Genomic DNA, 14,567 nt, shown 5'->3' with positions numbered 1-14,567 from the left:
TCAGCACATAGCCTATATACACGTTTCTGTATTACAGGGCGCAGTGTACGGTCACGAAACCAGCTGACCAGTCGGACTTTCTCTGTCGCAAGGATCACATAGACCTTCGGACAGGAAAGATGACCATTTGAACATCATTTATTGGAAATTACAAAATACCAAACACTTATTTGAAATATTTAAAAAAAGCTGCAGTAATTGAATTCAATAGCAAAACCTAGGATTTACAAAAAGAAGAAGATTCAGACCAGAATTCCAATTCAGAAATGTATGAGAAAGGAACACTCGCGTACGATAAAACGGTCAGCTGAAGTCAGGTCCGTCCACACTAGTGCCAATGCCACCAACAGCGGAGGGAGTAAGAACAATAAGGATTTACACCGGCTAAGATAACACTACTAGAACAACACCTGTATATAACGGACATTAGGAGAGTTAAACATGACACGGGTTCTAGCTTTATCGTTAACACTATCAGTCTTTCTACAGCTCCTCGGATATTCAAGGACATCCGGAACTAAGGGAGGTAAACAGGAAGGTAGGTCTACTTATTTTGTATTCTGTAACCTTACACGTTGACAGTCATGGTTTTCTATGATGGATCATTGTTAATTCACTGTCACTGACCTACCTACTTTTTTTAGTTTTTTAATTTTCATCTGAGGAAAATACAGGCGTTTAGGAATTAATAAATTTTAATACAAATTAAGAATTGATTTAACTGAAGCTATTGACAAGTTGAATGTAAAAATAAAAGAGCATGATATTATTTCAAAAGTCTTTTGCACTTATGTCTGAGAGTTTTCTTGTCATACCCAGTCTCTCGTGACATTTATTTAGTCTGACCTACATTTACAAGACGCTTTCCTTTCCGGAACTCCGCTGTTATTCTCCATACATCAATGCTGTAATTTTACCTATTGTTTAAGATTTACTTCCATGTCATCACTGTGGAGTTAGAGTCACGGTTAAGTTTCCATTTTGGTGTTCTTTTGTTGTATTAATTAAAATGATATATTGGTAACGTAGGGTTGATACAGTGCCTGCTAACATTTAACCTCTATGTTTGCCTCAATGCGTTATGTATGACATCTCCTGGGAAATGAGGTATGGAGAACGAAGTATATGCCACTGACACCCATGCAGGAGTAGGGAACTATCAGGCGAATCATTCGGAGTCCTTTACAGAGTTTCTACTTTGTCTTCTTATGCGCGGACATGAAAGAGACCGATTTGATCAGCTGCAATGGAGACTGTGTATGAGATACCCGTACTTACTTGACCCTGACTGTTGGAGTCTCCTTAGATACCCGTACTTATTTGACCCTGACTGTTGGTGTCTCCTAAGATACCCGTACTTATTTTACCCTGACTGTTGGTGTCTCCTTAGATATCAGCTCTCATTTGACCAAGACTGTTGGTGTCTCCTTAGATATCCATACTTATTTGAAACAGACTGTTGATGTCTCCTTAGATACCCGTACTTATTTGACCCAGACTGTTGGTGTCTCCTTAGATACCCGTACTTATTTGACCCTGACTGTTGGTGTCTCCGAAGATACCCGTACTTATTTGACCCTGACTGTTGGTGTCTCCTTAGATATCAGCTCTCATTTGACCCTGACTGTTGGAGTCTCCTTAGATACCCGTACTTATTTGACCCTGACTGTTGGTGTCTCCTTAGATACCTGTACTTATTTGACCCTGACTGTTGGTGTCTCCTTAGATACCCGTACTTATTTGACCCTGACTGTTGGTGTCTCCTTAGATACCCGTACTTATTTGACCCAGACTGTTGATGTCTCCTTAGATACCCGTACTTATTTGACCCAGACTGTTGGTGTCTCCTTAGATACCCGTACTTATTTGACCCTGACTGTTGGTGTCTCCTTAGATACCCGTACTTATTTGACCCAGACTGTTGATGTCTCCTTAGATACCCGTACTTATTTGACCCAGACTGTTGGTGTCTCCTTAGATACCCGTACTTATTTGACCCTGACTGTTGGTGTCTCCTTAGATACCCGTACTTATTTGACCCTGACTGTTGGTGTCTCCTTAGATACCCGTACTTATTTGACCCTGACTGTTGGTGTCTCCTTAGATACCCGTACTTATTTGACCCTGACTGTTGGTGTCTCCTTAGATACCCGTACTTATTTGACCCTGACTGTTGGTGTCTCCTTAGATACCCGTACTTATTTGACCCTGACTGTTGGTGTCTCCTTAGATACCCGTACTTATTTGACCCTGACTGTTGGTGTCTCCTTAGATACCCGTACTTGTTTGATCCTGACTGTTTGTATCTCCCTAGACATCCGCCCTCATACGATCCTAACTGTTTAGAATCCACCCTGATATATCCATGTTGTTATGACGTCAATCCCCCAAACATATATCCGTATTCATACCCTAATGTATATACCAGAAAACTGACAGAAAACACAAACAACAGTAATAATTGTGTTTCATTTTAGTTGTATTTCAGTCTAATTTAGATAAAAATGAATATGTGTTAGTACATTCTTATTTCCACGTATAGTCTGAAGACATAAAAGCTAACTTTAGATTAGCTTGTTACGTATTAACCATTATATGGAGGTCATGAGCGTTGTCCTGGTAACTGTTTACCTACGATTAATGTACACATATATATATATATATGTAATAAACGTGTATTCATGTACTCCATGTAACAACGCAATATATAACAGCATGTTTATGTACATTCCAGAGACATCATTATGTATAATGTTCCATTGTGTTTGTTAGGTCGAAACTAAAGTCCATATCGATAGGAAAAAAAACAAACAAAAAACACTAACCCTGATATTGTCTTACATCAATCTTTGTATCGTAAAAAAGTTCAGTAACCTTACCTAGAATCAGTGCTTAGATCATTAGGGTGGTTGTCTTTTGTGTTGAGGTTTCTACTTAGCTTTGTAATTTGGTATTGAAGTGCATGGCGTGTTATCTCCGCTTCTGAGATAAAACGTATTATATCTATCTGAAGAGCGCTATATCATAATATTGTGTTTAGTTTCACAGGAATCTAAAACTTGATTAAAGTTGCCTATGAATATTTACAAATTTTCCTTATGAAATGACAAACTTAAGTCACAATGATTTTCATACAAAACAAATCCAAATGCAATAGATAATAATGGCAATTATGTTCTTAAATAAGACACTTATTTTCACTTTCTGGCAAATCACGCCGTAAAGGGGAACAGTGTTATTATCACGTGTGACTTTGGTGTCCAGTATTATTATTACCACGTGTGACTTTAGGGGTCCAGTGTTATTATTATTACGTGTGACTTTCGTGTCCAGTGTTATTATTATCACGTTTGACTTTAGGGTCCAGTGTTATTATTATCACGTGTGATTTTGGGGTCCAGTGTTATTATTATCACGTGTGCTTTTAGGGTCCAGTGTTATTATCACCACGTGTGACTTTAGGGGTCCAGTGTTATTATTATTACGTGTGACTTTCGTGTCCAGTGTTATTATTATCACGTTTGACTTTAGGGTCCAGTGTTATTATTATCACGTGTGACTTTAGGGTCCAGTGTTATTATTATCACGTGTGCCTTTAGGGTCCAGTGTTATTATCATCACGTGTGACTTTGGGGTTCAGTGTTATTATCATCACGTGTGACTTTGGGGGTCCAGTGTTGTTATCATCACGTGTGACTTTGGGGTCCAGTGTTATTATTATCTCGTGTGACTTTAGGGTCCAGTGTTATTATTATCTCGTGTGACTTTAGGGTCCAGTGTTATTATTATCACGTGTGACTTTGGGGGTCCAGTGTTATTATCATCACGTGTGACTTTGGGGGTCCAGTGTTGTTATTATCACGTGTGACTTTGGGGTCCAGTGTTATTATTATCTCGTGTGACTTTAGGGTCCAGTGTTATTATTATCTCGTGTGACTTTAGGGTCCAGTGTTATTATTATCTCGTGTGACTTTAGGGTCCAGTGTTATTATTATCTCGTGTGACTTTAGGGTCCAGTGTTATTATTATCACGTGTGACTTTGGGGGTCCAGTGTTATTATCATCACGTGTGACTTTGGGGGTCCAGTGTTGTTATTATCACGTGTGACTTTGGGGTCCAGTGTTATTATTATCACGTGTGACTTTGGTGTCCAGTGTTTTTATCATCACGTGTGACTTTGGGGTTCAGTGTTATTATTATCACCTGTGACTTCAGTTTCATATGAAACAATGATGTTCATTTATTGGTGCAGAAAGTTCACTGATTCACATAACAATCCAGTTAGCTCCAATATAATATTTACGTTTTAAGTTTCCTGTAACCAATATTCTACAAAGAGTCAGGGTCAAAATGCTGCAAATGTCTTTCTGAAATTACTTTGATGCAATTAGCCGATCACTGTTGGATCTAGGGGGAATAATTGCTAAAGTTCACTGGAGGCCTTCATGTTGTCTAGGTCCTCTCCTGAATAACATTTCACTGTTACTATAGCAGTCGTAAAACATATGTAAAATGACACTAATGTTTTGTAACCATTTGTGTGAGTCAATCATCACTATAAGACGTGTAGACTTTATCATTCATAGAATATATAATCACAATGTCAGTCAATTATCGGCGCATTTAATTAGGAGAGGCACGCAAGTCAAATGATCAGGCTTTCTGACACAACGAGTGTCTACCTGTCTCCTGACAGTCAATCTGTCGGTCTAATGGATAGCAGTTCTGACGTCACTACTTTGTCAGAGACCATGTGTATATCATACACTGAATATACATCTCTATTATAACACCTTTATTTCATAAACTTCGTATAATGGACCTTGAGTCCTTTTTAAATATTCTAAGCATATCTAGTGAGAAGTTTGCTATTACAGACGGGATTTGGTTATACTTAAAATATTACATTGACAAATATTTCACTCTCCGTAAAAGAAAATTTCTGCTTTATATAGTAATCTGTTTGTAATAAAGTGTTTAAATGTAAATAGTACTGCTGTGTCGACTTCACAAATCATACTCAGTCTAATGATAATATTGTTGTAAATACTTACAGATATCAAACGATCATTGAGTTCCGGTAGGTTCAGATTTGTTGTGATATATATGTTATAACTTCTCACCTTGTTAGATTTGAGATTAGGTTGATGTTATTGTAAAGCTGTACATTAAGCTATTCTATTTCCTCGGGAGTTATGAAACTGTTTGATGATCATTAGTTTGTCTGTTGGTCCCGTTGTTCGATAGCATGTTTTCATTTGAGAATGTAACATAACTTACTTGGGTTGAACAAAGATTTATATGGCGGATGTTTTCGTTGAAGTGGAAGACGCTTTTTATTCGATACACCCCCAGTTTTGTCCCTTATTCATTAGTTCAATGGTACTTAATATTTGATATATTAGTCACTCGTATTTTGTTCCATTTCACTTTTAATGTGTCATACTACGATCATATACCTAAGGCATATTATAACGCACTTAAACATTTTGAAAATTCTTTGTTTCTATTTTAGCCCTCCCCCCCCTCCTTTCCTCTTATATTTCAAAATTTTGACCGTTATATCATTACTGACAAGTCCTGGAAGTCAGAATCAGCTGTGTGATGCAGTTTCATTCATCATTTCAGTCTACTTTACTTAACTCTTACTCTGAAAAACTCCTATATCTTGTGTGAATGTTGTACAATCATTACAGGATGTTTGTGGGCGGGGAGGGCGTTTGGGGGGGGGGTTAATCTTGGTCAAGTAAGTCTAAGCTTAACTCAAATGACCATAAATAAGCATCAGCAGTTATGTGTTTCGGTAAACTTTGGGAAACACAATTTATTATTTTAACATCAAGTTTCACAAGCATTGCGATTCTAGTGATGTTTTACCAATGTCGCCTTTTATTGTCTCGACTTGTCTGTGAAGTGTTCTGATGTGGTATTTTGTCAGTAATAACATCAGCATTAACATCCCCTGTGGTTGTCACATGAAAAGACTTATTTACACAAAGAAAACAAATCCTTCATTAAATATGCATTACATTTCAAAATTACGTGTGCATTTTGATAAATCACTTCAACATAAAAATATTAATTGTGTCTTATGGTTTATGAGTCATGACTTATAATTTTATTAACAAGTTGTTTTACTTCCTGTTAGTAAAGTTTTTAAGTAAGTAAATATATATATACACGTAAATCTGACCTTGATAAACATCTTCCCTGTTATATACTCTTGTAGGACTCATCACCGAAAACGGTATCATATTGTAGTTTCATGTTCGAATCATGATAAAACTCCTAAAAAGTTTTCAAATTTGTTTCAGCTTTCGTAACAGTTCCTTTTATATAACAAGTACTCCCAAAAACGTTCCATTAGATACCCAATGGTTTGATGTCGAGATACCACCAGTTCATGTATGCTTCCAGATGGATTTTGTGTTAGATGCTGCACAATGTGATATTGTCATATACCCCTGTTCTACGTTATATAAAAAAAATCTGTTAAAAATCAAAATACGACCAGTCTTATATCAGGAATTACTGAGAATATTACTTTGGTACCTCTTTAGCTAATAAAGACTAAGTTATGCATTTCAACACAAACTTATATTGCATTTAAAAGATCGGCTGCGCTATCAGTGTGGCTGGCCCTGCCATGTATATAACTGAGAATATTGTTATTTTACTTCTTTAGCCAGTAAAGACAATATCATACATTGCGGTATACACACAATACAAAACGTGAAACAAAGAGGGAGAGTAAGCGATAACTATTTAGTGTTAAAGATTCATTCGTTCACGCTTTCAATGGAGCCATTGTCATATTTGTGACAGAAATAAATGCAATGTTTATCAGTTTGCTGGTGTTTGTATGGTTGTATAAAAGACACACGAGTAAATAACACCTTGCTATACAGTTAGATATAGCAGAATCAGTCAATGATTAAAACTGCGTCATATAATTGTTTCGCTCTTGTAGGACTGGTCAGTGATGTCCAAGTTTTTAAGCCTTGGTGATGACTGAGGAAAATCCAAAATATTCGAAAGGAAAGTCAAAACCGCAAAGCCCCATAATTCAATTTTTCTCGTAATTTCCAAATACCTCATCATTGTATAACAGTCGACTGTGAAAAGACAATCAATTTTTTTTTTCAGTAATCTTCATTGTTGTTAAAATTTCTATTTTGTACCCTATAAAATGTGATAATCTGATAAAGAAACCATCCTAAATAAAATGAATGAAATGATTTTTGGAAACTTACGATCGTGTAAGCTGGTATGAGAGTGAGGGAAATCTACAGGCCACATGACTGGTCTAGTTATAAACGATATACAGTGTGAGAAACGATCTGCACATTCATCACCTTCTTATAGATGGCGAATACATGAGATAGAAACTTGATGTCCTTGACCAATATTCCTTAAGTGACCATTACTAACCACATGTTAGGGGGAGGGAAGGTCATCAATACAGGACGGATGTGATATAGCATTTTGCACAGGAAAACGACCAGGAAATCAAGATATAAAATATACCACGGTTTGTCCTTCAGATATAAATAGAATCTTAAGTGTCTTTTTTGATAAATGATTTTTTGATGAAACGAATCTAAGAAGGTTTTATTTTGCTTACGAGTTTTGGCGTTTGAATTTTTATCACAAAACTCGGAAAAGATCCATTTTGGAAGGTATTTAATTAAAAATGTGGACAAAGTCAGACAGAGGCAGCAATTTTGTTGCGGCGTTTTCAATTAATGACGTAATGTATGTTGTTTTTATGACATCACAATCGATTTCTGACTGGTACAGCCATTGAAAAAAGTATAAGTTTGTAGCCAATATTATTAGGGTCTTTGGCGTTATGTGCACTGGTATTACTAAATAATGATACATTTTAGAATGATGTTAGATTCTACAACAAACTGCGTCGATCTAGAACTAGCAGTCATTTAAGGGACCTAAGGTGTTGAAAACAAACCAAATCAGTAACGATATAGATAGATTATACCATTAACATTTATTATCATAACAAGTAATTAATTGATTATATAAATATGTCTGAATTTTTAATTTTGCAAAATGCTTAAACAAAGTAAATTTCGAAAATCTAAAATCTCTGACAATTTTGAACCTCTATGACCTTTAGAGCCAAGCCATCGCCCAGGAAGTGGCATTTAGCATTATAGCAAGTCGCGTGAACTACATGTGTGATTATAGTTCATCAAAGAATCAAACCATACTAAACAAGGTAGGGACGTACGGACGTGTTATAGCTACATACTTCGAACTGGAAATTTCTTATTTCGGATTGTGCATAAAAGTGTTTGCAGGTAAATTTTAAGTTCGCCTCAGTGATGTTTTAAATCAGAAATACAGTGTAGAACCCACCAACTAATCATGACGATGCTCCTCAACATCATGTATATACTTATATCAATTAATAACCTTGCAGTTCTGGCTCAGTCAATGACAGTGTACATAATGGGTGTGTTAGCGTCACGGATCAGTGAACGCTTGATCGATAAAGCACACTTAATCACAAACGACTGCATGGAATCATAGACAACAGGTTTCCTTATATAACTGTGGTCAGTAAGATGGTATCGTATGTATGTGAATCCAGGTTTACCAGTGAATGCTATAAGACAGATACTCATTAAGTTCAAGAGTAATACAACCTACCTGTTACTTGATATTTTATGAACTTGACCTTTGAACTCCATCACTGTCGATATTCTTTTTAAAATAAAGTAAAAAAAACGTCAATAATAAGAAGAATGTAGGATACGGTACAACCTTTTATAGTATCAGATAAGTTAGCTTCGTGACATTAAAAAGTTAGTAATCTATGGCTTTAGCTTTCAGTTTAGTGTTGCAAAAGCTTCCAAAAAAGGAAAATAGATAAATAAATAAAGAATGCTAAGTAAGCACCTATAAAACCATCTACCACTTATTAGCCCTATACTGTAAATGTAATTCATTTGACGCAAACAAACAGTTCAGCGCAATAATCTTTTTACCAAAATAGTGTTATAATAGAATAAGTACATCCATTAAAACAACATAGAAACTGCAATTAACACTATTATAGTTTAGCGCAATAATCTTTAGCGAAGTTATGTTTAAGCGCGAGATTTTCAGCGTAAAAAAGCGTTAAATTAAATTGCCACTAAAATATATGCTTTATGACAAGAACAATTTGTTAATAACGCGTAGTAACATGATTTTCTTCCCTCAACGGTTTTCATTTTATTCCGGTGGACTCGCTCTGATTTCCAATAAACGATCATATTTGATAACATGTAAACCAATAGGTCACTAGGCTAATTAGATGTAAAGGTGTGTATATAGTTATACTATCGTATGTCGTGTCTCTGAAATCGTAATCAATATGTATATTGAAGAGGCAAACATCTGAACACCACGTTCATCATATAGATCTATGTGTATCTAAAGTCTGACGTCATCTCACAGTTAGTCCAACCACCTGGTCATAAATATCAACTCGTATGACGAGTATAGACATTAAACATGGCCGTCGGCTATTTATATCTCTGTAGTCGTTCACTGTCTGATTGACGTCTGCTTATACCAATCATATTGTGTATTACCCCGCTATACACACGTCAATGACTTTCAGAGTATCACATCTACTTAAAGTTACTAGTTTTCTGTATGTTTGGTAAACATACTGTAAATAACTTATTTTATTCGCGATAAGCATCATTCGCGAATTCAAATGTCTCGCGAATATTCTTTTGACGATGGCATTACATATGATAACAGCGATGGTGCTTCTTTAAATCAGATGTAACACTCGTCACACGGAAATTATCATATACTTCAAAATGAGTCAATGTGATTGTGTTGAAACAAGGCTTTCTATTGGGTGAAACTGTTGTCAGCCATTAAACATACTGATGATTTATAATGTTGCTTTTGATTGGCTTACAGAATTGCGTTAAACATAAACACTGGAAATCATTCATGTCTAAGTTGAATTGAGGCCGAGGAAGGATTGCTGTGACATTGTTTTCAAGTCTTTGATCAATAATATAAAGTAGTATGAAATAACAAATATGAGTTTATCAAACACATGTACCCCGCGTTCTATATTGTGAAAAAACCAGCGTTTGGCGGGGCCCGAAAGTGCGTGTGTATGTGTTTTGTGATTAAGAGAGGACACACAAGTGAATTGCACCATTCATTACAAATTTAGAATAAAGTACAGTAAGGGTAGGTGATAGATTAAATTGCTAAAGTTTTAACTCTTCGTAATGGAAGACATTTATAATGAAATATATAACAGAAAATCTCTGATGTTTGTCAAACTAAATGAGTCACACGTTAAATTACAATCCCCTGTTATATAGCATCTCAACAAAGTTTGCATTCATGAAAATTAAACATGAATAAAACAAGGTCATGTATCTTCTATCATGACACATAGGCTACTGAGCAAGTCTTAATTAAACTAGCTATTATTAAACACAGGTTATGAATACAAAAGTCCATGTTCGTCGATAATATTTATCAATTTTCAATAATTGACAGTCTAATAAATATTTTTCCAACAAAGTGAACTTGAGCAAGTTGTTTTATGTTTATAATTGTCCCATTTGTAAATATAATTTACAACATTTGAATAAGACATAAAGATGTGTTTTGAGGACGAACAGCTGACGTCAGCTGTATAGACTTAGGTAAAAGCCTCACGTATCACATATCCATAGGGACCAGTGATAGAATGCCTTCTGGTGGATAACTGACGGGATCGCTTCATCAACACCAGTCTTCAATGGTTATCTCAAGGTTGATGTCAATAAGGTCAAGGTCACGTGTCAAAATCGAGACGTCATACGTCAAGCTCGGCACACTAAGTTTACTATCTAGCTTCAAATGTTCTTGGGTTCTATATACAGATAGTGTATACCTTTCTTCTTATAAAAACACACGTTGTCCGACGTCTCGTCTGAGGGAAAAAATACTTACAAACGTACTGCTGGCAATCTGAATACACAAAGTGACTAAGGTGTCTTTTTGAGTGCATGTGCACCTGTTTTTATTCCGTAGTCACATTTTCTAAATCTCGAGATCCAACTCAGTATACTTGTAAAATCAAAGAGAGTGCAATCCACTTAATTCAACAAAGCAAAATGATTATAATGAAATGATACCTATATCACATTAAAATGGAAACTAATTATTGTTTTAAGGTCTTAATTCAGGTAAAATCAATCATATGAATTCAGTTTTATGTTTAATCAAATAAGAATGACAGGGAGGACAAAAGAAAAGCTTTTAAGTATTATGTAAATCATGTTCTTGAGGATCGTTGACTGTAATAAATTCTAAAATTAAGTAAATTAAGAATGATTGAATAATTTTCAATTTTAAGAGAACGTCATCTCGCCTTGATTTTCAAGGGAAGTTAATTCGATTGCCTAGAAGTGTCATCGTTATTGAAACAACAATGAATAACGTTTCCTGATCGATCAGCATTTATATCATAGATATCGTAAACGAAAATGAGGACGCTTTTCCTTTCAGAATACCTGGTCTTATTCTTAGCGTAAAGTTTTCTGTTGTGTTTTTACACCTCATCTGTTCGATTTCGGGCTTGAAGTAATATTTTGTTAACATATTGTTGTCATTGGTTACCGTTCATAAACGGTTTTTTATTAACTTTGATAAAAAGGTGAGGGGATGTTCTCTTGCTGGTTATTGACTTATCAATATACAACCTGCTGATTTACTAAGCAGTGGTAAAACATCACTATTCATAAAAATGACATTAAATAAATTCATGAGCCTTGCTAATATAATTGTTCCCCTTTATTTCTACAGGTGCGTTCCACTACAACATTCGGATGGACGAACAATCCGTGACGTCATCACATCCAAAACACGTGAATTTTGTGATAGAAGACCAAGGTCGGACCGATACTTTACAACTTAAACGTAAAGACAATATCGACATCAATTCTCCACTGTGTTTCATTATACAGGGACACACCTTGTGTGAGCAAGGGGAAGTAGAAGTAAGTGTAATAATACATGATTTCATGGTTTGTCCAAGGTCATAATGAAATGTGAAAAAGTTGTTCTTAATGGAAAATGAGACCATTTAGATGTTATTCTATTGATAGTGCAGAAAGGTATATCTACCGATTACTATGTACAACGCACTAGTCCTTGGGTAATACTTTTCGGAATCAACAGACACTCTCTTTCTGTCGTCAATGAAACAGAAGATCTGTCCGTGTAAATCTTTCTTTTGTTCATATTTTGCCCTAGTTTTAGAAGACGCTGACTCTTCCGGAACACATGGTCTTATTCTCCTTGTACCTTTTCAGGAGTGTCCGTTTAAATCTTTCTTTTGTTCATTTTTGCGCTTGGTTTACTGAATTTGACTGTGGATAATGATTATGTTGACGTGTTGGTATTTTCTTTTTTTTATGTTGTGTTGTTGTTTTCTTACTGTATGTTATGTATGTGTCGGCATGGTTATGGAAAGGGGGATCCCCGTCTCAACCCTAGGTTGTTTCTACCTAATTCACTTATGCCTAAATGAGTACTGAGGTGTCCATTTAGATGATAAAAACAGCAATGATCAGGTTCATTAGAGGGTGTCAACATACCCAAACTGTTTTACAAAGAAATGTACACTTGACTTTATTTTTTCAGGATGTTGCATTTTATCATTCAAAAGATAGAGTCGGTGCATTTGCTGTAAAAGTAAACAAAGATGGAAGAAAAAATAAACAATTAGTAAGTACGCTTTCATTAATATTTAATGGATGAAAATCAGTATTTTAGATTAAATAATTGGTAATTACTGTTATCGCTGTCGCACTATAACACAAAAATACATTTAACCAAATATTGTTTTCATACCATGCAGTTTGTAGCTTTATTTGAGGGAAGAACGACGTTACTGTCAACAAAAGGAAGAATTGATACATTAATTTCATTTTATTAAAATTTTATTTCATTTCATTAAGCATTTAAGCTATCAAAGAATGAATAGGACACAACAAAGTTAATCATACAAGCACAGAATCATGTGTATCTCTATAAATTATGTCAAAAAACAAAGAATATTAGGGATGAAATTACACCAGACAACACGAGTCGATAAGGATGATATTACACTAGACAACACAAGACGATAAGGAGAATATCACACCAGACAAACCAAGACGATAAGGAGAATATTACACAATACAATACAAATCGATAAGGAGAATATTACACCAGACAACCGAAGACGATAAGGAGAATATCACACCAGACAACACAAGTCGATAAGAAGAATATCACACCAGAAAATACAAATCGATAAGGAGAATATCACACCAGACAACACGAGACGATAAGGAGAATATCACACCAGACAATACAAGTCGATAAGTAGAATATCACACCAGACAATACAAATTGATAAGGAGAATATCACACCAGACAACACAAGACGATAAGTAGAATATCACACCAGACAATACAAGTCGATAAGGAGAATATCACACCAGACAACACAAGTCAATAAGGATGGTATTACACTATACAACACTAGCGATAAGTATAGCATTATGTTACTGGTATTTTAATAATTATGTTGTTTTTTTCTACAGGAGGGTGTATATATATCAGATGACAAAGCTCACATGGTGGCGCCATCTTCTTCTCTGTCTCATCTCTTTATTAATAAATCATCACATCACATTACAAAGCGGAGCAGTACGTTCGTGGCAAGTAAGTAAAACAGTTGTACTATGTCTTTATCTCTACCATTCAGAGCTTAATAATAGTGGCTGTTGTCCCGTTGCACAATTCCTAAGTTGCACCTAAATTTTAGACATGTTCGTAAATTCTTTTCCATTTAAATTGTTTAAGTGAGCGTTTGCGTCTGTGAGGAAGTTTTCCCATTACAGTTATCTTCCTTAGTCGGGAAGACCAAAGTCATTAAAAACGGTTTTACTCTTGGATTATGTAAAGAATCACAGCTTCTGCACACACACCACATAGGTAGTCTTTATATACATGGCCATAGTAGGACTTAAGAAATATAAAACCTAACCTTGTGAGTATATCAAAACTTATAACTTGGTTGCAAATTCAATTTTTGTTTCTCATTTGAGAGCCTGACATTACTTAAATGTGTCTAGTATTGACAGTTCTTTTTCTCTATTACCTTTCTAGACTATTGATGTTCATTTGGAGATGTTTTGTAGAAAAATCCCAATTAATGTATCTGAGAGTTCCAACATTGTATATAAAATGTGTATTGAAGGAATGGTGCTTTATTTATTGTGTTACTCAGTAATCTTAAGAACTGGTACACTCAGATCTAATGTTTGTCTTGTCTTTTGAGTGAGAATTCAATGGCTTATAGACAGACCGTTTTATTATGATATTAATTAAGATATTGTTCTGCTTTAAAAATGAAGCCCCATTGACAATATGGCATGAATTCTGAAGTTCGCACTTTGAAAACAAATCTAAGTAAAAACAGTATTTTTAATCGTTAATGAGTACTTATTATTTGTGTCATTCTCCTGCAATAAGGCAGTGT

General features: G+C 35.2%; 1 protein-coding gene across 1 annotated transcript in view; it reads left to right on the top strand.

The window, feature by feature from the left end:
- Positions 1-441: 441 nt before the first annotated feature.
- The window catches only part of LOC132561724 (A disintegrin and metalloproteinase with thrombospondin motifs adt-2-like), a 34,350-nt gene continuing 20,224 nt past the window's right edge, over positions 442-14,567 (top strand). The window contains exons 1-4 of the mRNA XM_060226426.1: positions 442-538; positions 11,840-12,033; positions 12,680-12,763; positions 13,627-13,747. Coding sequence (XP_060082409.1) covers positions 442-538; positions 11,840-12,033; positions 12,680-12,763; positions 13,627-13,747 — 496 coding nt within the window. The remainder of the gene's footprint in view (positions 539-11,839; positions 12,034-12,679; positions 12,764-13,626; positions 13,748-14,567) is intronic.

This window comes from Ylistrum balloti, unplaced genomic scaffold (assembly GCF_031769215.1).
Source record: "Ylistrum balloti isolate Yb309-2 unplaced genomic scaffold, AGI_CSIRO_Ybal_v1 Utg371268, whole genome shotgun sequence".
Taxonomy (NCBI): Eukaryota; Metazoa; Mollusca; class Bivalvia; order Pectinida; family Pectinidae; genus Ylistrum; species Ylistrum balloti.
Note: the sequence above shows the minus strand (reverse complement) of the source record. Positions and strands in the feature narration are given on the sequence as shown.